Source organism: Dermacentor albipictus, chromosome 2 (genome assembly GCF_038994185.2).
Source record: "Dermacentor albipictus isolate Rhodes 1998 colony chromosome 2, USDA_Dalb.pri_finalv2, whole genome shotgun sequence".
Classification (NCBI taxonomy): domain Eukaryota; kingdom Metazoa; phylum Arthropoda; class Arachnida; order Ixodida; family Ixodidae; genus Dermacentor; species Dermacentor albipictus.
The window spans coordinates 84,329,746-84,355,459 of record NC_091822.1 but is presented as its reverse complement, the minus strand read 5'-3'; the positions used below and the strand labels follow the sequence as shown (position 1 = coordinate 84,355,459).

Here is a 25,714-nt window from a genome sequence, read left to right as displayed (position 1 = left end):
CATGAATGCCACCTGTCACTCTTTCATAATTCTCTAGACCCCTACCACACACTCTTTTCTCACCTTAGCCTGTATTTACTTTATTTCTCCATTTATGTATTTATCCATTTATGTATTTATGTATTTCTCCCCTTAGCATAGAGTTTCTCACTATAACACCTAGAGGGTAATCTGGCGCCACCGTCTATGGGAGTTTCTTAAGGGGGCACCGTGCCGTCATGGGAATGACGGTATATGTGTCTGCGAGGCTCGTGTTGGCTGGTGTTGTAAGAGGCTTCGTCTAAAACGTGGATATGGCTACGCAAATAACGCGTTCTCAAAGTAAAATCTTCATAAAATGTTCCCATTCACGCATATTACATCTTTACTCACCCACAATGCATGACCAAGCGAAGAAAAGCAAGAACAGACGACCAACTGTTTCAAAGCGAGCGCGAACCTTGTCGTCTGTCCTCCAACTTTAGCGGCCCGCTGATACTTTTTACGTAACATGTAGTCGTACACACAATAACAAGTTCTCATAGTTAAACAAAACATGTTTTCGCGTAATAATAAAGCTAAAACAGCTTTTTACGTGCTGCTCTAGTAGAAAATGAATCATTGTGACAGACGGAACGGTACTTGGCAAGCGCGTCTTCAAGGTGTCCTGTCTCTACGAGAACGATGCCAATCCGAATCCACAATATACCGGCATTCCCATGCATACCACAGCGCAGCAGCGCCAGATTTCCCTCTAGGTAACGTAGTGAGAAACTCTATTTCCCTTAGGGTGTCCATGTAACTACTATCGCAATAAAAAAATTACAGTGACGTTTCACGTCGTGAGAGAGAGAGAGAAAGAGATACAACTTTAGTTATCCCATCTTAAAGGGAAAGGGGCTGCAGGAAGTCACGTCATGAACTCCGTTTACGCCAAGCGTATGGATGCCGCGAACGTGCAGAGCGAGCCCGACGGCATTGAAGCGTGAAGAGCGCGAACGCGGTCGCTACATTGATGTCGATGGTGAGACGCCTGTTGCGTCACAGGCAAAGCGCAAGTGCTATACTCGCGGACATCTGTCTGTGGCTATGAAGGCAAATCTACGCATTTCGGAGGTACGGGCTCATGGTTGCTGCACATGTGTTACCACGCCAAGTGGTCCGGCAGCGTTCGGTTGTGCTTTTGGCTGCTCGGAAAAGACGCTGAATCGACGCAGCTTCCACGTGCGACGGTTTTGCGCTCGCCAAGACGCGGAAAAGCCGGAAAATACGTAAAGCTTTACACTCAGTGGCGTGTTCCGTCTTATTTATTGGCTGCAAATAAGGTGTTAATACTTTATCTTCCCCAGTCTGAACCAACGTGAATTAAAACAACGGACTTTTTTCAGAACCGCTCTCATTTGTGCGCGCTTTAACTCCATAGCTTTTCTTTCATAGCCACAGAATATAGACATGCAAAAAACGCCGCGAGCACATGCACAGCAAGCACCACAGTGTCGAAGCACGAACTGAAATGGCGCGAACGCGGTCGCTACATTGATCTCGATGGTGCGACGCCTGTTGTGCCGCAGAGAACGCGCTATTGTTACGCATGCAAAGAAGAAAACGTCGCGAACATGCACAGCGAGCACTGCGGCGTCTAAGCGAAACGCTAGGCACGACGGCGAGCTTTCTGGTAGAAACGCGGTCTCTTGCGTGGCCCGATCATTTGTTATTGTATCGCGCTTTTAATATTTCAGTCTGAGGGGATTTAACATAATAGGTATGCGGCGTCGGCGTTTTGTTCCGCGAAATTTGTTCGTCGGCTGACATTTTCGAAAAGCTGAGGTAAAACTTTGCAAAGGATGCATACAAAGTACGAGCAACTTCAGTGATAGAAGAACTTTAGTGCCGTGTAGAATGCTTCTTGGCAACCTCGTTGTCGTTCTTTTTAGTAGAAATTTCAAGATTTTCAATTTTACTCGAAGTCGAAGCCATGGAGAAAGAAATTTCATAGAGTTTCTCACTATAACACCTAGAGAGAAATCTGGCGCCACCGTCTATGGGAGTTTCTTAATGGGCGCCGTGCCGTCATTGGAATGACGGTATATGTGTCTCCGAGGCTTGTGTTAGCTGATGTTGTAAGAGGCTTCGTCTAAAACGTGGATATGGCTACACAAACAACGCGTTCTTACAGTAAAATCTTCATGAAATGTTCCCATTCACGCAAATTGCATCTTTACTCACCTACAATGCATGACGAAGGGAAAAAAAGCAAGAACAGACGACAAACTGTTTCAAAGTGAGCGAGAATCTTGTCGTCTGTCCTCCAACTTTAGGGGCCCGATAATACTTTTTGCGTATCATGTAATTGTACATGCAATAACAAGTTCTTATAGTTAAACAAAACACATTTTTGTGTAATAATAAAGCTAAAACAGCTTTTTACGTGCAGTTTTAGCCGTATACGAATCATTGTGAGAGACGGAACGGTGCTTGCCTGGCTCTCCGAGAAAGATGCCAATCCGAAATCACAATATGCTGGCATTCCCATGCATACCAAAGCGCAGCAGCGCCAGACTTTCCTCTAGGTAATATAGTGAGAAACTCTATGAGAAATTTCAACAAGATCGGAGACTTCATTAGAGCCCAGTGGCCGAATTGACAGTAGCGCACCAAGCGGATGGTGTTAAGACCTTCCGATATCGGTTTGGGGCGCGCGTGTTCTAAACGCCAATTTTTAGTCGCCACGCCCGCTCGGCTGATCGGCGCAGCATTTTTTTTTTTTTCGCTTCTACTGCTGAACCACGCGCGGCCTTGGCGCGAGATCGTTTCATTATTTTGTAAAACTGATTGCGAACGATCTTCACAAGCCTCCACCGAATCTATGTCGCGTGCAATTTCACAAAGAAAACGCAAGACGTCTTCTGAAATGAAGAAACGTTTATTTTACTCTATATAAATGCTCGTTCCGGGCTTCTTGTGGATTCATCCAAAGTTGTGGCACCAGGTAAGCAGCAGTCGTTGCCGTACGAAGCTCCACCGGATGGCATCAGTAGAAAAAAATTAAATTACAAGCATGTACCATTTTGGTGTATTGACCCAACAGGAATATTGGGCGTAGAGGCGAAACGTGCGTAAGTGGTGAATGAGCGGCATTACAGATAAATTCACTTTTACATACATTTCCTCCCAAACAATGCCATAAAATCTTAAGAAAAATATTCGATTTTCAAGCATCCCTACGTTCCCGGGCAATATTTCCTGCACTTTAAGAGCACAAATACACGGGTGACTGCGCGTTTCCAAAACAACTTGGCCTCTGTCGACGCGATGGTACGCCAAGTACACAGAGGTGGCTAAAACACAGGCTCTCAGCCAGACCATGTTACACGCTCACAGAATGCCTTGTAGTCGCACTCAAAACATATTCGTGGGTGCAAAGCCTGGTTTCAGTCGCTCAGAAGACAGAAATATCAAGTTCCTGAGCTCCTCGGTGTTATCTTTTACGCGTCCAGCCGGCGCAAGCAACACACTGCCGTGTTATCACTCTCGACAATCGCTCATCGCGTTTTCGACAACTGTGAGTACCGAAATAAGGTATATGTTGTTGCAGGGCCATAAAAAGCGTCACAAACTTGTCCCCCTAAAACTCAGTACACGCAAAACTAATCACGGCCGGCTTGCTTTTTTCCTAACAGCGTCACAACCCCAGGCGAGGCGAGCATGCCTCGAAAGTATTCAAAATGTTACGAAATGAATTACAATAATTTTTGGGGTCAGATAATGCGTCACGAACTTCTCCCAGTAAGATTCAGGACACGCGAAAGTAACTGTGGCACACAGCCGAGCTTCTTTTCGCTAACTGCCCCTCTACGCCGAGCGCGGCCACTGTGCTTAAAAAGTACCCGAATAAGCAGCAAAATTAGTAACAATAATGTCTGGAGTCAGAGAAAGTGGCAAAACTTGTCCCGGTAAGATTCAGTACAAGCGAAACCGCGTCACACGGCCGAGGTGCTTTTCGACACAAAGACAGGTGCGGTGAGCGTGCCCAAGAACTACCGAAATAAGTTTTAATAATTCTTAGGCTCATAGAAAGCGCCGCGAACATCACCCAGTACGAGTAGTTAACTCAAATTAACTAGGCCTGGACGGCGGAGCTGTTTTTCGATAACTGCGTCACCATGTAGGACAGTTTGTGCAGTAAGCCTAAATGTGCTTAAGTGCGCCGCAGACTGCCAAACAAAATTCGACACCTTGCTGTTGCCCAGTAGTGCAGCGGTGACGTGTCGAAATGCAGACGGAACACAAGAGAACGCCGGGAGCCCAAAAGAACGGGCTGCATCCAAAAGAGACGGGTCGCCGAGCACGGGAGCTTCGCATGCGCAGCCGGCCTCGCTCACTCCTGCGCGGTAAGAACCTGCGGCTTGTCTGGCGCATGAGGTATGCACGCGCGTCAGGTGGGCCGCTAGCTTGTCGCTAGGCAACGCAATAAAATTAGTCGCACAGTATAAGGTCATTACCACCCAAAACATTTTTTGTTTCAGTGGGAAAGAATAAAAAAAACAATGAAACGTTGTCGCTAAGTTCATTTCACATTCTTTTTTTGCCCGGTGCTCGCGTCAAATAACGGATGTTGTTGAAACTAGGCGTGACGCGTTTCCTATTGCCAGTTTTTGCTGAGAGTCCCCTCTTGTGGAATTTCTTTCTCTATGGCGAACCATTAAAAGCGATAGCATGGTTTAGCGTTGCACTGAAGCCGTCTCTGGAGGCTGGCGTAATGAGCATGGCAGTAGCGTAGCAGGTGTCGCCCCTCGGTGGCGCACGAGATACGATTAACAGAAAAGAGAGAGACGCCGCTCGGCGTGGTCGGCGCTCTCAGTTCGAACGCACAGAGCGATGACAGCGTTATGCGCGTTCCAGTTTACCTTGGCTAAGCTTGAAGCTTAGGGGTGCTATAACATAAAACTATTCCAAACTTTTCTATTCCAATTCTGCAATCAGCCCTCCGCGATTGGTGAAAAACATTTTTGGACCACCCCCACTTCACCTCCCTGTCACGTGACGTCACGAAAATCGCGATCGCCCCCCTTCTGATATGACGTGTACGCAGTGATTATGCATGATATGACCGAACAAAATAAGTATAGTTATTTCTGATTCGACATCTTTTTGCCATTATCCCTCGGCTATTGGCGAAAAGATTTCGGGCTGAACCCACTTCACCTACCTCTCACGCGGCGTCACAAAACCTTAAAAACCCACCGCGTCAAAGTGACGTGTACGCGTTAAAGATGCATTAATATGCCGAACAAAACTGAATTTTCTTCTGAATAGCCGAAGGCTGCCCCGTTCCGAAAGGAATAAAAGATGGCTGCCGCCGATCGCTCAGGCACTGGCTACTCGCACCTGCCGGAAAGCATGGGTTTATTTGCGTGTAATAAAGCTTTTGCGTGGCCGTGCAACGTTTTCGAGCACTTTCGGCACGTTTACAACCTCGTTCTGCCAACTCTTCTTTCCTGAGGATCCGTTTTAGCGTCATTTTTAAGCTTTTGTTCCATGCCGCCGCGATTGTCGACGAGCCACCGTAAGCTAAGTAAGGGAAAGTGGACCAATTACAGACGCCGGCAGCACCCTCTTCTTCCGGTTATCGATTTTCAGTGGAGTGGCTCGGCCCCATGGAGTCCCTCTCCCCTTGAGCGTGCTCCTCGCCTCTTGTGAGCCAATTAGATAAGACAAGCCGATCAGTGTAGGCAATGCTATTCGTTTTTCATGCAAACAAAAGTGACCTCCTAGGAACGAGGAGGTCTTTTGATTGGTCTGTTGAGACAACCCTGTGGGCGACCGCCCGATGCTTGCGTCGGCGGTTACGCAAATTTGACGTCAGGAGAATAGAATAAAAACATATTGGAATAGTTTTACGTTATAGGGCCCCGTATTTACGGAACCAGGCGTTTTCTGGTTGTTTGCCTGGAGCAGTAGAGCTATCTCTGTGAGAATTTTACGAAAAGAAGTGGTTTAATCCTTACAGTCCACCAGTTCGTCTCGCGGATGATTTACTTCACAGCTGACTAAGTAGTGTCTATCAGGTTTTCTTGGCATTACGGTGTGGTGGATGTAATAAGCCACAGGGCCCCTGTTCTTACCAAGCGCTAAATTGTACCGCATTCAGAGCTCGCTAAACCTACGACTGTAAAGAAACGACGTACCAGCACCAGATCGAAACTCGCCAACGGAGAGCTTTGCTAGGGTCCCCACAACACAACGCACTTGCTGTCGAAAATATCCTAATGAGCAGCCTATATGAACTACGAATATCACCTGTCGGTTTTAACACTCAAATTTCTCTTCACTCCAAACTACAATGACAACATATAAGAGGAAGAACCGGTTACGAGTGAGTATTCGTGAATTTCAGGAACACCGGCCATTACATGCTTGTATAGATCAACCTGTTATAGGCTGTCAGTGGCTAGTGTTACGATATAACAGGCCTATAAGATACATGCCGCAAAGGAAGGCGAAGACGGGGATGTGGGCTTTAGCAGGAGCTGGTTACCATCTTTGTCCCTAGGTCCGCTGCTCTTGTAAATACATTGTAATTAGTTGCTTTGTTTGTCTCTCTACACGTAACATTCTGGTGGAGGTTTGCGATCCCCGTCCTCACCACGGAGCTCCACAGCGGTCGCTACATCTAGCTTGCTACCATACATCCCTTCAGGAGATGAGACCTCATCAGCGTAGGCTACAACTCGTCAGACTCCTCCAGTAGTGATGCTTTCACACGCTCCGGACCCTCGTCTGTTGTACGGCTTGGACGCGCGTCACTGACGTCAAAGAATGGATCAGCCTTTATGAACGCGTCAGCACTCATAACAGTTGTCAGCCAACGGTCATGCTCGCTAACGTCGTTTTTCACCTGAGTGGCACCCCGGGCGTGTCGTCCCGAGCCCATGAAGACGAATTAATAAGCTGGAAGATTTTTGACGAAAAACTTCGGGAACTGTTCGGCGACCCCTTCGGGCGCACGGTCGCAGCAAAATAGGTCCTTGCTACGCGTGCTGAAAGCCCGAGAGAGCCGTACGGCTCATACATACAAGACGTCCTGGCTCTTTGCCACAAAGCTGACAGGAAAATGTCTGAAACAGACAATGTGGCACACATATTAAAGGGTATTATTGCCAACGCCTAGAACTTGCTGGCTTTCGGCAACGTTTCTGCTATTGACGCCATCATCGAAGAATGCCCAATTGGAGTCTGTCATACCCATCGTTTTTAGATTGCCCGCCTACTGCTTGGCCAGCGTAAGCACACTTAGCAAAAAGATAATGACCTTTCATATTACGCATATCTCGACAAGTACGAGAGGCACTTTCGTGTTGACGTTGATGTGTTTGCAACGCGTGTCCTGCTGACTTGTAAATGTTCAGGGTGAACAGCAGTAGTCAACCACACGGCTTTGGCAGTAGTCAACCATGCACGCTGACAACGGGTAACAACGCAGCATGTCAATATGGCTCCGGCGTGAGAAAAGCCATTGCTCACCTGTCAACGGCAGCTTATCGAGAGAATTACGGAGGCCAAGAGAGAGGATGCGTACGTCCAATAGTTATTAGCTCGCCTTAATGGAGGAGCTCTCGCGAGCACGTTTTCTGCAAATTAGGCGGCGACTACAAAGCGCCGGCCTTCTCCGCCCATCAGGTGGTCGGAACAGCTGGACGTGTTGGAATTTCCTGTCCTCCGAACGGGGCCTCCGGCCTCCAACCTTATTTTCACAGCTCATGTCATTGGATTGCACGAGCAGCACCAGTATTTATACCGGCGACACACACAGAAACGCGAACCACTCATTCCTGAGGCCACTACTGCGCCTTCACGGCCACGTTATCAGGTGAGCTTTCTGGTCGGTGACCTGAACAAGGGTTGTTCCTTCTTTTTGTGCGGTGATACAGGATATCTAACCTTTTTGACAAAACGTAATTCTTCGCAGCAACGTTAAGGAGGTTATCTGCGCGCTCGCTCGTAACGTTGTTGCTCGCGCAGTAGCATTCTGGTATGCCCATCGTGGAAACTTTATATTTTGGAGAAATTTGCTTCAGAACCGGGCCAAGTTATCGAATCGAAAAAGAAAAGAAATTGAATTGAGTAAGAGTTGCTCTCCTTGGATTACTCTTCTGTAACGATAATACCTAACCAAAGTAAACACTGTTTCTGCAATATGCCCGCATTATTTCCTACAAATAAGCACGCAACATTTTCAAGTGTAATGCAACCGCTTCCTTTCGTGGACTAATAGAGTAACGTCGGTGCAAGGCCCAACAGTTATATAAGGCCTACTAACAATATTGAAGCTAAAGAGCACTGACCTTTAGGCTAGTTGGTTACGCATAGCAGATCACGGTCAAGCGCGCACAAACAAGGGCAAAGTGAGGCGCAGAAGCGCTTGTGTTGTCTACTCCTCACTTTGTTCTCGTTTGTGCCTGCTTGACCATGATCTGCTAACAATGTCGCACATTTTCGTGCCCAAGGTGTGCCTCTACGAAGTCTTACCTGACGGTGCTACACTGCCGTCTCTATCAGTTTGCGAAGCAGGCTCTGTGTGTAAAGTTTTTTCGACTCGCTGCACCGTCATTTGTCATTTGTTTGTTTTCCTTGATCCGCGGTGGCCGTTGCGTCGTTCTTACGGTAGACGATGTCAAAGAACGACCTGTGCGCATGAAGTTCTGCTCCATGTTGAACACTCTTTATTTATTTATTTATTTGGTCATACTGTTAACCCTCCAGTGAAGGTCGTTACAGGGAGGGAAGAAGGACATATACATTTCATAAATACTTCAATGAGCAATCACGAATCAGAATTCAAAATTTGTACGCCATTTCTCAAAAACATATCGACACCCAGCTCAAATCGTTGCACGTTCACACTCTCCACAACATCACTTGGGAGCTTGTTCCATAGTTCAATTACATCAGGAAAAAAGGAAAGAGGTTATATGAAAGAGGTTGTTGATTTCAAGTTCGTATCATAAAATCCGGAATTCAGCAGCACTTTTACGTAGAAGTATTTACGTTACGTAGTTCGGACAAGACCCCTCAATATCTGGAGCTTAGGTGAGTGGCTTCCGCATTACAACGCTGCTGCCTACACAAAATAGAACCTACGTACAGCACGAAAAATTTATTCACAAAGTTACCGCAACCTCCTTGTGCTACCCCTATCTCGCCCCTTGCAACATTCGAAAGTGAAAGGAGACAATAAAAAGAAGTGTTCCAAGGTTGCAAGGGCGTAAAGAAGAAAACGATGGAAGCATTCAGGTGCATGAGGTTGCAGGAGATTGTAACAGTTTTGAACACTCGATAAAGCGGTGGGACTAGTCATTTTATTTTAGGGAGAGTACTCTGAAAGCTATTATTCGGTAGGAATTTACGCAGCATGGAGAAAATAATAACAAAAAAGATTTACATTTGGGTTCCCCCTGGTATGCACCTAATAACGAAGAGAGTGGGCAAGCGGACGACTGACACTGGAGCTCAGTTGGTAGATCTCCTGACCCGGCATGTGGATGCTGGGGTTCTGGCTCCCACCGGTAGCAATAAGTTATCACGGCTTCTACTTCCATTCCGCTTTTGCTTTATTGCGCACTTATATTTGGTTGCGATAATATATATGCCTCCCCTCTGCATGCGCGAGGGGTGTGGGTTATACAAGCAATAGGAACGAAATGTATTACCAGCTTGTACAATATATTTGCTAATTATACAATGTTAGCTGAAAGCATGAAAAATGCAGTAATAGAAAACGGCACGCATAAGTAACATTAGAAAAGAAAACAACCAATAGCAGTTCGATCAAATGCCTGCTATTACACAGTGTTAGCTAGTGCTTTTCGAAAAGTTTCATTGTTGTTAATGCAAACAATATCAGACGGAAGTTCATTCCAATCTTTTGACGTACGTGGAAAAAACGAATGTAAAACATATAGTGCGCTGCATGCATCAATTTTAACTTTATGCTGATGATCAGTACGGAAAGATAAGTAATATTGCCGTGACGTAAATTTCGGATGAAGAGTAGGAGGTGACCCAGCTTATGAAAAAATCAATGGCGGGAAATCCTGCGACGCGTTGCCAGAGGCTGAAGCCGAGATGTGATTTCGCTCCAGAAAAGAAAAGGAGTTGCGATGTTTTGGATTGGTTCAAGGGATTGTATTAGGATTTCGTGAAAGCGGACCCGTATGACTGCAGCGTATTCTAATTTTGGCCATACCAGGATTTTATAACGTAGTAAATGTATATATATATATATATATATATATATATATATATATATATATATATATATATATATATATATATATATATATATATATATATATAAGCGGGATTTCTTCAAAGTTCAGCACGCAGGACCCGGCATAACGTACTCAGACAAGCGACGACGAACCTTTTGGAAGACGTATTTGCTGAACGTTTTCGGCTAGTGGACCAGCCTTCGTCAGAGTACAGTAGCCAGGGTTCCTGTACTGTACTGTACGTTACTGTACTCTGACGAAGGCTGGTCCATCAGCCGAACACGTTAATACGTCGTCCAAGAGGTTCGTCATCCCTTTCCTGAGTATGTTACGCCGGATCCTGCCTGCTGAACTTTGAAGTAACCCCGCTTCTATACATGCATATATATATATATACACACACATATATATATATATATATATATATATATATATATATATATATATATATATATATATATATATATATATATATATATATATATATATATATAAGATTACTACTTTATAAAACCCCGGTATGGCCAAACGTTAAGTAAACACGTCTTCCAAAGGGTTCGTCGTCTCTTTCCAGCGTATCTGTATAAGCTACATAGTGACTCACTGAATATATTCCTTAGCATCATTTTCTGCACAATTCGTGTGTTATTGCTAGACATTTAGTCTGTTGGTTCTTGTTATTCTGTTCGTACATTTAACAGAGGGTGTTTCGACTTTGGCAGCGTCGATCGCTCTTGAAGCAGCACACGGGCATATACTGGTCATTTATCTGGCATAAGATAGCCTACTACATGACGACTGTAACCTAATGGATGTTTTAAATCTATCACCTTCACCACTTCATGAGATAAAGTTCTGATACCCGCGCATAAATGACAACAAGTGAGGAAGGAGATGGCACCATCACCCTTGCTCAACTGCTAGAGCACCCCACGCGTTAAAGGGTGGCAGGGGATTTGCCTTCCATGGGCGGCACTTCGTCCTTGCTACCCCCTTCACTTATCTTTCATTAGAGATATCACTTTACTGCCTATTTCATTTGTATCTATATTTATTTTGCACAGCTCCATATGCAGGACAGATTATCTTTTGTCAGTAGTACATTCTGGGAAAGCGCAAAGGAGACAACGCATTTCCCGCGCAAGATATATAATTCGCTGATGATTCTCCTGTCTGCTTTTTGTGCAGTATGAGCAGTATGATGCGAGGATGCTTGACATGCCTTCTACTGTTTACTTTCGCTGCGCTCACTCTAGGTAAGTACGGCATCATATCGTATTAAAGTTTCATATTGCTCGCCCCCACACTTACAAGTGCTTTTCGCTGATTATTAGAGGCATTCGTACGGATAAAGGCGATTTGAAGTGTTTCAGTTTCTTATTTTACTGAAAATTTTTAGCGGAGTTACGATCTTAACAGAAACAGAATGCTGAGTATTATTTGACCTATAGTAGCTGAAAAAAAATGCCACCGACGACAGTTCCGGGACAGCCTAACGCTGATAGGAGTTCCAAAAGAATAAATAGTAAGTACTGTTTATTCTGACATGTATGTATTTATAACAATGTTTCACACCAACGAGATGAGCCCAAAGGAAACAAACAGAGCATGTTTCCTAACTATGGTTAGATACAGGTTCGTAAAAAAAAAAGCGAGTCAGCAGTGGGGTCGGCAAAGAAACGTTCAATAACATCTCAGTTCAAATGCATCGCATACATAAATTCATCAAAAAACATTTACCAGTTACATGCAAACCTTCGCAATAAATGCAATGCGACTAATATTGCATCTGTTTTGAGCACTTTTTGTTATTCCTTGATTCATGAGAAACAAAGAAAGTGTCTTGTGTTGAATACCAGTGTTGTTGTATGGCAGTTTTCTTTTGTTTTCTATACTTTTTCTTTTTTTTCCTGTTTTTCCATGCTCATGTGTATTTTACAATTCACTTCCTGTTTGGGCCTGTGCAAAGGCCTACAGTATTGTTAAAATGAAAAAATAAATAATAAAATATGAACAATTCCACCTGATGTTAACAATATGATCAATAAACATAAGGAAATAAAAAGATAAACACTCCAAACTAAATGTCAAGTAAGACTAAACCATGTGCATAACGTTGCATATGGAGTGTAATGAAATACACTTAAGCAAACAGAGGTAGACATCGCAGTTGGTAGGATACGAGCTTATGTACAAAAAAAAGGACATTGGGGAGAAGACACACGCACCTACACAAAAACGCCTCAACCTCTGTAGAAAAGTAACCTTACTTTCTTTTGAATATGGTATACAGATCTGCTCAATTGTTCGATTTACACTACAAAAGGAAAACTATCACATATTTCTATTGCTTGCTGATCTAGTGATTGACTGCCATAATTTGTCCTTGGTCTAATCGAAACAAGTAAGATCGTTCGTAAGTTATAGTGAATATCACTGCTGAGGTACATATCGCTGAATGAAAGAAAATCTTGTTTTATACGATGATAGATAAGACCCACTAGTTTAAACTTACAGTACTTACTGAGACGCATTACGTGAAAAACAGAAGAATAAGTTATTATGGCTACCTGGCCTTCTCGTTAATGGTTTAAGTGCTTTTATGTTCCATGATTATAAATTTTTTTCATCAGTCTTATTACACGTGCCCGAACCTAATTGTTGCAGTATGTGAAGTGCGAGTGAACAAGGGAAAAAAGTAGCTGCTTTTCTACGGAATATGGAAAAAAATGGTTTATGCGACTTGTAACAATTATGGGTCGAGCCATTTTCATTTGGCATAAGTGACGTGATCGGACCAGCTCATATCGTCGCGGAAGTGTACACCCAGAAACTTGCAACTACTATTACCTGCGATTTTTGAATCATCAAAATGGAGCTGGGGTGGCGCTTTATTGCTTTGTTTTTTTGCATGTAATAGTATGAAATTGTTTTTTAATATTTAATGTCAATTGATTTACATTCAGTCAAGCCTGTCAAGCCACATATCCGCTTGATGCTCAAGTTCCTTTACGTCTGAGCCAGAAAAGAAGACGTTAGTATCATCAGCGTATAAGATAACGCTCGAAGTTGGAGAAATGGTTACGAAGTCATTTATACGCGCAGTGAATAGCAGAGGTCCCATTACGAATCCCTGAGGTACGCCATATTTTAATGTTCCAAGGTCAGACCAAATGCTGCTATGCAGCCTTGTGTACTGTTGTCTTCCAGTCAGGCAGCTTTGTATTAGGCCTTTAGCGATGCCACGAATCCCGTAAGCTTGTAATTTTGTTTGTAGAATATCATGTTGGAGCGAATCAAACGCCTTGCTGAAGCCAAGGATGGTGCCAATAGTATGAAAGTCTTATTCGAATGTTTCGAATTAAGACATCTTTAAAATAAAGTTATGCGGTCTCAGTTGACTTGCCGGGTTAGAAGTCATATTGATGATCGCGTATCACCTTCTTGGAGGAAAAGAAACCAAAAAGGCACGTGTAAATTATTTTTCAGCAACCTTAGACAATCCTGACAGAATTAAAATTGGCCGGCAAATACCGAATTCTGTTTTCTTTCCGCCTTCGAAAACAACAGTAACACGGGCTACTACTAATTCGGGAACACTCCAGTAAGCAATATTTGATTAAGTATGTAAGTCAACGGGCCTATGAAGCATGCAACAGAATGTTTAGTTGGCAATATTGAAAGGTGATCATCCTCAGGAGCATAGGTATTTCTTAGAGAACCAATAATGGTTGTAATTTCTGCTTCTCTTGTTGGTGTCAGAAATATCGAGTCAGAATTTGATGTGTGCACGTATGACATAAGGGAGTATTAGTTGGGAGAATATTTGAGGCTGTATATTTGCCCGCCTCCAGGAAAGGTGCATTAAATTGTTTTGCTAATGCAACTCCAGTATGAAGAAAAAAAAACAATTTATCAGCATTTCAAGAGGTGTTGTGTTAGTTTTGTTACCTATGAGAATTTTAATTTCTTCCCAGATCTGCTTAGGGTTGTCCCTATGTGCGATATCTTGTTTCTGTGAAAGTATGACTTTGCTTTCTTTAGATCTGTGTTTAGTATATTACGAAACTTCTTTTACTCAGCCAATATCTCGAAACTTCTTGTTTTGAGAAAATCGGAGAACACCAAGTTTTTTTTATTTTGCTCCTACGAAGAGAGCCTTAGTTATCCAATCTTTTCGAGCCTTTCTGTGCTTTCTAATCCCTTAGGTTTCGCTAACTGAAGCATGCTGGTGGTGCAAAGGATATTTTAGTAATTACGGTGGAGCAAGCTACCTGCTAGAGAAAAGATATCGAGCTCGCAATTGCGAATACGCGCTTTATTAGCATTTATTTATCTACTTATTACTCCATATTGACACTCATGTTCTCTTAGATATGCTTTTTTAGTATTTCACTCAAAAACGTTTTTCTCATTATGCCTATTTAAACGTGGAGTTTTCCAATGCTACATTTTAAAGCCCGTGCCACGGGGCATCACATATTTTGCAGTGCCGGTGAAGTAGGAAACATTTTGGACAATCAAACAAGATACCAGCTCTAATATGAAATGCGCGATGCGCGTATTAAAAAACGATAAAAATATTTATCTAATGTCACGACGTTTCATAACAAAAAGAAGGAACACTGCTGGTCCAACTGAAAGTTGTTACATAATTTGCTTAATCTGCGACATTTTGTTTTGACATGCTATTATAATGTGTCCAAAACGCGTAAACGGTACGTCAATCAGGTTGTCACAGGTACGGCTTCATTTTAGAGTACTTATAGGCCATCTGCCGTAGAGCAAGTGAGCTTGTCACTTCTTAAGCATTAACAAAGTACTGCAGCAATTCAATTGTACTCTACAGAATAGGAGTAATTGCATTGGTGCAGTTTTCCTCTAGGGCGGATGATTTGTGTAAATCGAACAGTGTTGTTTTACTCACACGCCGAAAATGCAAATGTAGTAGTGCAGTTGTAACTGAAGCCTCTGCGTGGTGATGCAAGTAAGCCGTTGCTTTAAGCGAATAGTAACTGAAGCCTTGTCTCCGAAATCGCTCATCTGTGAGATTGTAAAGGAGTGTACGTACGCCTGCTTATGTGACAGGGCTCATTACGAGTTCTGGTGTGCCTTGTATATAGGTCAAGAAAACTAAAAGCCAGCTATAGATAAGCAAAACTTTACCATTCTCAGGACAAGGGAAAGTGTATAACCGCTGTTGTATTTTAACCTTCATTTAGAGAAACTTTCAGAGGACCGTGTAAAAGTTTTCTTCTTGAAAATGATTGCATTCTTCTGAAGTCCCATGTATTTGCGTGGACAGATGATGTAGTCATCCATAGATGCTAAAGCAAGGTTACGGAATATAGAGAAGGGCTCATCTGTTCTTTCTGCTCCCTTCACTGTACTGAAAAGTTTTCCTTTACAGTTTTCATCTAGGGCGGATGAATTGTGTAAATACAACAGTGCAGCTTGCCTCCTCTAGCGGCTTAGGCGATATACTTTTTGTAGTCTTCGCATCAGTTCAAAACAATAACCATGATCCGAATCGAGCCTACAATTTTGCACTGCTAAAATCTGGTACTTCTTTCTGAATAACTAATGCCTCTCTTAGACACGATGTTGATCTTCTACTGATTCAGCGCATTCCAAAACTGTAAAAAGAGCTATAGCGTCGCACTGTTTGGAATCGTCTCTTCAGAAGTCGTGCCCGCACCTGATGCAGACAAGTTTTGAGAATCAGGCCAGCCGACTTGTGGCGGCGGGATTCCCCCATTCGGTTTTGATTGCGGTGTCTGAGACCCTCCTTCAGAAGCTAAAACTGGGAACACGAGTAAAAGATGACCGTCGGAAGACCGACAAGCCTTTGGTTGTGCCGTACCTGCACAAGACTTCGCACAGTCTTAAGAAGGTAGCCAACAGGCATGGTGTTTCCGTTGTTTTTTCGGCACCCAACAAGCTGGCGCAGTTATGCCCACGCATCTGCAACTCTAAAAAAAGAGGTTGCCAGCTAAAACATGAGAAGCCGTTCATCAAGTGTTCCAAAGGAGTGGTCTACGCCATTCCCTTGAAGTGTGGAAAGGCTTATGTCGGCCAAACCGGCCGCTGCATTAATGAACGCTTGGGGGAACATGCCCGAAATTTAAGCAACTTAAAGGACAAGTACGCACATTTGGTCGCGCATGTAATTGGATGCACAGGTTGCGAGGCTCGTTTGGGAGAGACGAAGATTCTCGGGAAGAGTGCCGACGAGACGGCGCGCGTCAGTTTGGAAACGTTCTACATACACAAATATGGCAGCAAGTGCGTAAGCACCCCTTCTGTATCGCTTTTTGCGGCAGAGCTTCAATTTTTGGAAGCGGCTGCTTTCTGATTTCACTGTATCTTAGTATCCCTCGTCTTTTGTTAGTGTTTGTCTAGTTTCATCGTTTTCTTGTTTCTTCGCGCCTGAATGCGTTGACTGCTGGCATGTTCGTTTATCGATGCGCATCATCATTTTCCCCGATTGTATCATTCCCTTGCCCTTTCGCTTCTGCCTTTCCCCTTATATAAGGCACCCGTCTTCCGTTAATAAATGTTAGTTGACAGTCAGCGCTTGTGTCCTGTCCCTTACTTTGTGGTTGCATGTGTTTGCGCTGTAAATAGTTTTATGTCAAGTATGCACCAACTCGCCCAGAAAGAAGTTTTAATGAATTCTACTGTATGCTCCAGGGAATGTCAACAGGAACGGTTCTCTTTGAACAGCGTATCCTAACAAGAGCACGTTAAGTAACGTGAAAACATTAGGAGAAATAAAGATGAGATTGTACCAAATTTCTGAAACAAGGAATTCGTTCAGTGATTTGCCTGTGTATTACAGTTTCTACTTTTGAATTTTCATTAGCCATAATATCGACTCACGGAGTTAGTGCTTCCTTAAGGTCGTCATATTGTGACAATTTTTGTTATTTGGCTAAAATAAACAAAAAACAACAGCGCTACTGCACTGTTTTCCACACATCAGGAGGACTGTTTTTGTTAACAGCATGTCAATGATGTCTAAGAAATATTTGAACCATGCCTGAAATGACTACGTTGCTCCAGACCTCTCGCACAGCTTCCGTTCAAGCTTTAAAAAAACAGGACCGATATATTTTAAAGAGTGACACAGCGTTACAGTAAACAAAGTGCGTGGTGCAGTTCAAGGGGACATTTTTCACGATAAATATCTCCCAAACGAACTCGTTTTCTTTAGTTCCTGCAGAGAAAAGTTGCAGGTGAAGGCCCTATAGGCAACATATCTTACGGCCACTGATCAAACTGTCCTGTAAAGCATTCAGTTCAAATTTAGGTCATTTTAAGCAAAGTATCACCATTTGACCCCGTACTTCAAAACAAAACTGTAGCGCTAATATAACGGCTAAACAGCATACCCTATAAACAAGCTGATAATGTCGTTTTATAATCTCTTTGAACATTGATATTATGATGATGATTTAAGCATCACTGGCTAAAGTCATTCTGCACTTCAGCATCCTTCTATGAAGAGGATAGAGAAGTCACCGATGACGGCGTAATGGTAAGTTTTTCGAACGATATTGTGCAACGCAGGGCTTTCGGCAATATCGTTATTTAATAAAAATATATATTATTTCCATTAACATTTCAATCTGTACTTACCGTATTTATTAACGTATAACCCGTACCAAAATGAGAAAGAACGCGTTCAAAAAGGGAGGGTGCGAGCTATCTGCGAGTTTTTTCTTTTGGGGGTGAGGGGGTCGGCTTTACGGCAATGCGCAGTGGCCTCCCCCGTGTACTTCACCATTCCCATCGTCATCCACGCTTGTGAAGCCGATGAGGGGCCCACGAAGGGCATAGCCAAATCCGCATTCATAGTCCACTTATTCTTCCCCACGCCATTGGCCACGTTTTTTTCAACCAGCGTTGTTGAGCCTAGTGTCAGGCGCTGTATCGTGTACTACACCCCAGTTTGCACTATTTGCCTGCTTTGTTTCGGCGTCATGAGTGCGACTCGGCGGCTGTTTTTCACAGCGAAAGAGAAGCTAAAGATTATAGCCACTGCCCAAGAAATCGGCGACAGAGCTGCTGCGAGACAGCATGACGTTGACGAGTAGTGCATTCGTGACTGGAGGAAGAAAAAAAGAATCTTGAAACAACGAATGGGGACAGGGAAGCGTTTCGTGGTCCGAAGACTGGTGAGTACCCCCACCTCAATATGCAGCTTGCCAAGTTCATTCAGGAGCAGAGAAGTCGTGGCCACGCTGTTTCGACTCAGATGGCGCAAATGGAAGCCCTGAAGTTGGCCCGGGAAATGAAGATTCCACGAGAGTTTCATGCAAGCCGTGGATGGCTCAGCGCTTCATGTGAAGACATGGATTCCCTATGCGGCGGCGAACAACCATGTGCCAGCGGCTTCCTGATGCCTACTAGGAAAGACTGTTGAACTTTCAACGATATGTCACCGCACTTCGGAAGGAGCGCAGCTATTTGCTGTCTCAGGTGGGAAATGCTGACCAGACACCTGTGCACTTTGAGATGCCGATGGACATGATCATGGAAAAAAAGGGCTCCAAATCAGTCAGTGCGCTGACCAGCGGAAATGCTAAGCTTCGCTGCACAATCATGTTATGTGCTTTGGCTGGCGGCAAGAAACTGCGCCCGTATGTCATTTTCAAACGCAAGACGTAACCTAGCACCCCAGTGCCCCTAGGAATCCTTGTGCATGCGGAAGAAAATTCCTGGATGAACAGTGGCCTAGTCGGTGAATGGCTTCGAGTTATCTGGGGACGAAGACCTTGCCGCACGCCGGTCAATGCTCGTACTGGATTCCTTCCCAGACCACTGCACTGATGCAGTGAAGGCCCGCCTCGCCGAGACCGGTACCGACCTCGTTATAATACCTGGCGGCATGACGTCCATGCTACAGCCACTCGACGTGTGCCTGAACAAGCCGTTCAAGGCACATGGGAAGCGGCTGTATGCTCAGTGGACGGGCAACGGCCTTTAAGCCCTCACGCCGACGGGACGCGTGCGAAGGCCCGATATTCCATTGCTGTGCCTGATAGTGGATGCGTAGAATGTGATACGGGCCGACTTGGTGCGTAAAAGCTTTAAAAATTCGCCGTCAGTAACAGCTTGGACGGTTCCGAGGATGACTACGTCTTTGAGAGTGGCGATGCAGCCTCGGATGGCACCAGTAAGAGCGGCGACGATTGAGAATCGGATAACCAGTGACGTGGTGGTGGTGGTAGTTTGAATAAATGTTCTGCAAACGAAACGTGCAGTTGTATCTTTCTAGTGCTCTTTTTTTTTTCCAGGTAAACGTGCGGGTTATACGCGAGGTTCTTTTTGGGTGGAGTTCAAAGTTAGGGGTGCGGGTTATACGGAGGGGCGGGTTATACACGAGTGAATACGGTACTTCCTAATAACCTATTCATAAATGTTAATGCTTTAATAATCTCATGCTTCTCTTCGCAAGCTCTTAATTTCTTGCAGAAATAAATGAAAGAAAGACACACTGAATCAATGTCTCAACTATAGCAAAAAGCTTGAGATCTCGTAATAAAGATCACAATTTCGTCATCTTTTCTTACTTGTAATTGTCCTTTCCCCGTACCAATGCGAGTTTGGCACGAGTTCACCTACTACATTGTCGTTATACCCTGCACGGCCAGTTCATCGCAGCAACAAACAATGTATTGCAGTGCGTTGACCTCCGTAGTGAGCCGAGATTGAGCTGTGTTTTGAAAAAATTTATTCCAGTCTTTTTTCCATCGCATGTGCATAAATTCAAACCACTACCTGGCTGGAGTTACAGCTGCAAATGATGGCTGCCCTTATCGTGAATTTAGAGAACATTTGCCATAGAATCGTTCCTAGGCCGGGTGGTGTGGTATTCTTGAATGTTCTGATGAAACTATAGCAAATGAATAGAGAATCAAACAAGAGAAATCACTTGAGAAGATACTTGATATAGGGCAGTATAACATAAACCTATTCCTGTGTGCTTTTATTCCAGTCTCCTGACGTGAAATTTGCGTAACCGCCGACGTAAGCACCAGGCGGTGACCCTCAGCGTTGTCTGAACAGCCCAATGAAACACTCTCCTCGTTCATAGGAGGTCACTTTTGCTTGCTTTCAAAACAAATAACATTGCCTACGTTGAGCGGTTCTTCTAATCTGATTGGCTGACAAGAGGCGAGGAGCACACTCAACTGGAGAGGGTTTAGATGAGGCCGAGCCAGCGCACTTAAAAAAGATAACGCATGAAGAAGGAGATGCCAGCATCTGCGATTGGTCCGCTTTGCATTACTAAGCTCGCGGTGGCTTGTCTGAAATCGCAGTGGCGTGAAACGAAGAGTCAAAAATGCCACTAAAACAGATCCTCAGCAAAGAAGAGTTGGCAGAGCGATGTCAAATACGTGCCGAGAAGGCTCGTTAACGTCACACGGCCACGCAAAACGTTTTGTTATACACAAATAAACCCATGCTCTCCGGCAGGTGTGAGGAGCCAGTGCCTGAGCGATCGGCGGCAGCTATTTTGTATTCCTTTCGGAACGGGACAGTCACTGGCTACTCAGACAAAAAGAAATACAGTTTTGTTCGGCATATTAATGCATCTTTAACGCGTACACATCACTTTGACGTAATGAGTTTTCGCGGTTTTTTGACGTCGAGTTACAAACAGGTGAAGTGTTTGCAGCCTGAAACCTTTTCACCTTAGAAGAGGGTTAATGGCGAAAAGGCGTGAGGCGAGATGAAATGAACTCTATTTTGAAAGGAACTTTATATTGAAATGAACTTTATTTGCGAAAATGCGTCGAATCAGCAATAATTATTTTTCTTTTGTTCGGTGGAATCATGCATAATCAGTGTGTACACGACTTGTCAGATTGGGAACTATCCCGGTTTTCGTGACGTCGCGTGGCAGACAGGCTAAGTGGGGGCGGTTGAAGAAAGCTTTTGACCAATCGCGGAGGGCTGATTGCACAATTGGAATAGTAAAGTTTGGAATACTTTACATTACAGCGCCCATGTTTGAGTGAAAGGTTGAAAAAAATAGCGCAAAAGATGACGAAATTGGGAAATGGCTTTGACTTTATTTTATTGAAAATTCTTAAGATTTGTCGCTACCAATTTTATTGCAAGAGCGGCGGCGAATGTCTTTGTGGGTAAGTAACACGTTTTACTAAATTAACATCAATCTGTTTAGGCCTGACAGCGCTACTAATTAGGTGCCTTTTCACATAAAGCTGTTTAGCTTTTGGTGCACAAACCATGATCCTTTGTCTCGGCGCACACTATCACAAAAGGTCCCAAATTTGTGAAATTTTAAACGTATTTTTCCAGAATCCTGCAGCCAGGGGAGACGAGACGGTCATGAGTGCCCCTCAAGATCCAGGTACAAAAGGCTATTTGCCCCGCCTGATGCCAGCGTATTATAAATGAAGATCCTTTTTCCTTCCTCCCACTCTTATTCCGCCTTCAAATTCCCCTCGACACTTAGGAAGGCCTTTTCTCAATCAAGGATCAACAGCAAGGGGTTCCGACATGGGAGGCAGGTCAGCTGGCGGCAAATATGCTACGAGGCCACCACGTCTTAAAATTTCTGTCTAAATTCTGATTTGCCACAAGGTCACTATATTGAGCCGAGATTGGCCGAGAAACATAAGCTGGATGGAAAATGCCCACATTTGACGAGACCGGGATAAATCACACCAGACGAAGGCCCACAGGGCTAGTACGCTTGCCTTTCTTAGTCCTAGTGTGGGTTATAACAATTTTACCGAATATGAGCCTAGATGAGTACGATGAACCGTTCCGTCGTCTGCACGGTGCTTTGATACGTGGCTACGCGCGTTTCTCGCGTCCGTCACTTCTCGGGAGCAAGGACAAATGGCGGATCCAGAGGCAGCAGGCAAACGCCAGCGTACAGAGAGCACTTAGTCGCGTCGGGAAAGTGTCAAACCGGTGTTGCAATGGTGTATTCCGCTCATGCAGAGTGATACGACGGCGAGTCAGAGTTGTGGTGGAATCGGAATGCACATACAAGCGCATTAGGACGCACGAAGATTACGTATGCATATTTTAATGTGAGTCTTTTAGAGTAGGTGTAGATTGCGAACAAGGCGTTGAGCCGCTTGCGCTTCATGTGAGGGAAGTGCAAAGCGTAAATCTAGGTGCATTATATATATATATATATATATATATATATATATATATATATATATATATATATATATATATATATATATATATATATACATATATATATATATATATATATCATATCCCGGATGAAATAACTGATGTTGCAATTTAGAATCTCCGAACTATAGCGATAATTCACTTCCATTTTGGACGATGTATAGCCTGGCAAGCAGAAGTGCACTGCGATATCTGCGAAGTTGAAGACCGCGTAATAGGCGACAGAGAGGAAATTTTGAGTCATGTTTTCAGGACGAAACCAAGGTGGGTTGTGAGCGAATGAACAAGACGACCTGGTCTACTATTATCTGTGTAGAACACCTAACAGGGAATCAGTCAGCGCAACTGCCAGACGATACTAAAAAAGATCGAGTTGTTAGCTAATGAAGACGAGCACCTAGGCGTGCTAGTTTCCACGTGGAGCATATGCCTGGGGATCAGTTAGTGCAACTGATGGACTACACTCAATAGAAACTGGAGTAAGTTGTGAGCAAATGAAGAAAATGGTCTGGGTGTGCTATTTACTGCGTGCAGTAGAACTAGGGATCAGTCAGTGCAACTGAGAGACTATACTCAAAGAAGAAATTGAAGGGGTAGGCAAGGCACCAAGGCAACCAGTAGGCAAGCCCTCCTAAGTATCAAAGGACCTAATAAAGAAAGGACAAGGAATGAAAGCGTCCAACTCAAGAGATAAGATAGAATTCGAAATTATAACGTGAGAAAGACTGAAGAAGCCGTAAAAAATGGACGCAGCCTGATATCAGTGAGAAGGAAACTTGGCATAGGACGAACCAGGATGTATGCGCTGAAAGATAAGCAGGATAATCTCATCAGCAATCTCGAAGGTATAATAAAAACAGCGGAACAATTCTATACTGACCTGTACAGTACCCACAGAACTCAGGAGCACTCCATTCGAAACAATAATGAACAGGACACAGAAACTCCTCCTAGAACTAGCGATGGGGTCAGAAGGGCCTTGCAAGACATGAAGCGGGGAAAAGCGGCTGGAGAAGATGGAATAACAGTCGATTTATTCAAAGATGGAGGAGACATAATGCTAGAAACACTGGAGGCTCTCTATACGAATTGTCTATCAACTGCAAAGATCCCAGAAAACTGTAAGAATGCAAACATTAAACTAATCCATAAAAAGGGAGACGTTAAACAACTGAAAAATTATAAGCTTATAAATTATAAGATTATTATAAATAATCTCCAATAGAATGAGGGTAACACTGGACTTTAGTCAACCAAGGGAACAGACCGGCTTCAGGAAGGGATACTCGACAATAGATCACATCCATGTCATTAATCAGGTTATTGAGAAATCCGCAGAGGACAATAAGCCTCTCTATATGGCTCTCATATATTACGAAAAAGCATTTGATTCAGTAGAGATACTAGCAGTCATAGAGGTGTTGCGTAATCAAGGAGTACAGACCACTTACGTAAATAGCCCGGAAGATATCTAAAGAAATTCTACAGCCGCCTTAACTCTACACAAGAAAAGTAGGCCGATACCTATAAAGAAAGTGGTGAGACAAGGAGACACAATTTCTCCAATGCTATTCACTGCGTCCTTGGAAGAAGTATTCAAGCTATTAAACTGGGAATATCTAGGAGTAAAGATCGACAGCAAATACCTCAGCAACCTTCGGCTGGCCGATGAAATTGTTCTATTCAGCAACACCGCAGACGAGTTACAAGAAGTGATTGAGGATCTTAACAGGGAGAGTGTTAGAGTGGGGTTGAAAATTAATATGCAGAAGGCAAAGATAATGATGAATAACCGGGCAAGGGAACAAGAGTTCAGGATCTTAAGTCAGGCTCTAGAGTCTGTGAAAGAATATGGTTACCTAGGCCAACTAATCACAAGGAACCCTGACCATCAGAAGGAAACTCACAGAAGAATAAAAATGGGTTGGATCTTATACGGCAGACATCGTGAGCTCCTAACTGGACGTTTACCGTTATCACTGAAAATGAAGGTATACAATCAATGCATTTTACCGGTGCTGACATAGGGGGCAGAGACTTGGAGACTGACATAGAAGCTTGAGAACAAGTTAAGGACCGCGCAAAGAACGATGGAACGAAGAATACTAGGCATAAGCACATTATGTGCAGATTATTGCAGGTCCCATCGATAGCAATTAACTGTGAACTGAGTGCATCTGCGGTAAAAGTACTTAACTAAACCGCGAATAATTTGTTTTTTATGTCAACGCGAGTGGAGCTACCAGGCACAATGCGCAAATTGATGTCAGCATCAAATGGTCAAACCACTGTTTAATTGTTCATACTTTCTGACTCTATATAACGAAAAATATTGCTCGCTACAATAAATGAGCGATGGAGTGACGCCCTTTTCATTACAACTAGAAGCAAGGCATGTTGAGGCACCAGCTAATTTTTAAAGCTTCAAATATATACATTCGTAATGTTTTTACTTCGTGCATTAGGCCACGGATTAGTGTTCTCGACAATTGTTTTGTGTTATGAAAATGCGTTATTTTTTTGTGTTAGCTCGTGATATTAACAATACACTTCGTTTCTTTGTATTCATGGAAAATTGCAGAATGTATTGAGGTATTCTGGTTTCTACTAAGGAAAGGTCCCCTCTACAGTCTGTTGACTGTGGCAGCTCTCTCATTATATATGTATAATTCACATTTATAACCACATTCCTGCAGCACACTAGTAAACTGAAAATTATGGCAACAAAAATATGCAAAAGTGTTGCCCTACTTATAAGGAAATGAACTAATGATCTGGCTGAGCTAAGTTTGAGCTCCAGGTGGACAGCAAAATGTTTTCTCAAAAGAAAAAAAAAGCACGTTTGCACATATCTAAATATATTTTTCTAGCCAAAGACGACCAAAAAGAAGGCAGATCCTTTGAAGACCATCCTTCTCCACGATTCCCGCTAAGGAGAAGAGGAAAACTAGGACGTACCTGCAAAGGGCGAGGATGTTCATCAGCCCTGCCGGTTCACTGAATAATATTTTCTCTTCATAAACGACCAATAAAACTATCAGATGAAATCAATCGGCTGCTTTCTCATGTGCTCTCTCGGATCAGCTTCAGAGTTTTGTCCGCAATTAGAAGGTTAGTAGGAGCAGTAGCGAACGAATTTCTATAAACACAAATGAAAATGACTGTATGAAAATGCTTTACGGTCACTAAATTGGAATAGGGGGGAGAAAAATAAATTGGATGCATTAATCAGAAAAGCCATCAAGGCTGCGCTTGGTCTGCCTATGACTACG

The 25,714-nt window shown here is 43.6% G+C and overlaps 1 protein-coding gene across 2 annotated transcripts in view; it reads left to right on the top strand.

The window, feature by feature from the left end:
• LOC139055985 (uncharacterized) overlaps positions 1-25,493 on the top strand; it is a 97,452-nt gene extending 71,959 nt beyond the window's left edge. The window contains exons 1-5 of one of the 2 annotated variants that reach the window (XM_070533712.1): positions 7,725-7,849; positions 11,439-11,506; positions 17,744-17,790; positions 21,585-21,636; positions 25,313-25,493. In XM_070533712.1, the coding sequence (XP_070389813.1) occupies positions 7,740-7,849; positions 11,439-11,506; positions 17,744-17,790; positions 21,585-21,636; positions 25,313-25,443 (408 nt within the window). In that variant the 5' untranslated portion in view covers positions 7,725-7,739 and the 3' untranslated portion in view covers positions 25,444-25,493. Of the gene's footprint in view, positions 1-7,724; positions 7,850-11,438; positions 11,507-17,743; positions 17,791-21,584; positions 21,637-25,312 lie in introns of those variants that run through there. The other variant, XM_070533713.1, reaches the window with a different exon arrangement.
• Positions 25,494-25,714: the final 221 nt, after the last annotated feature.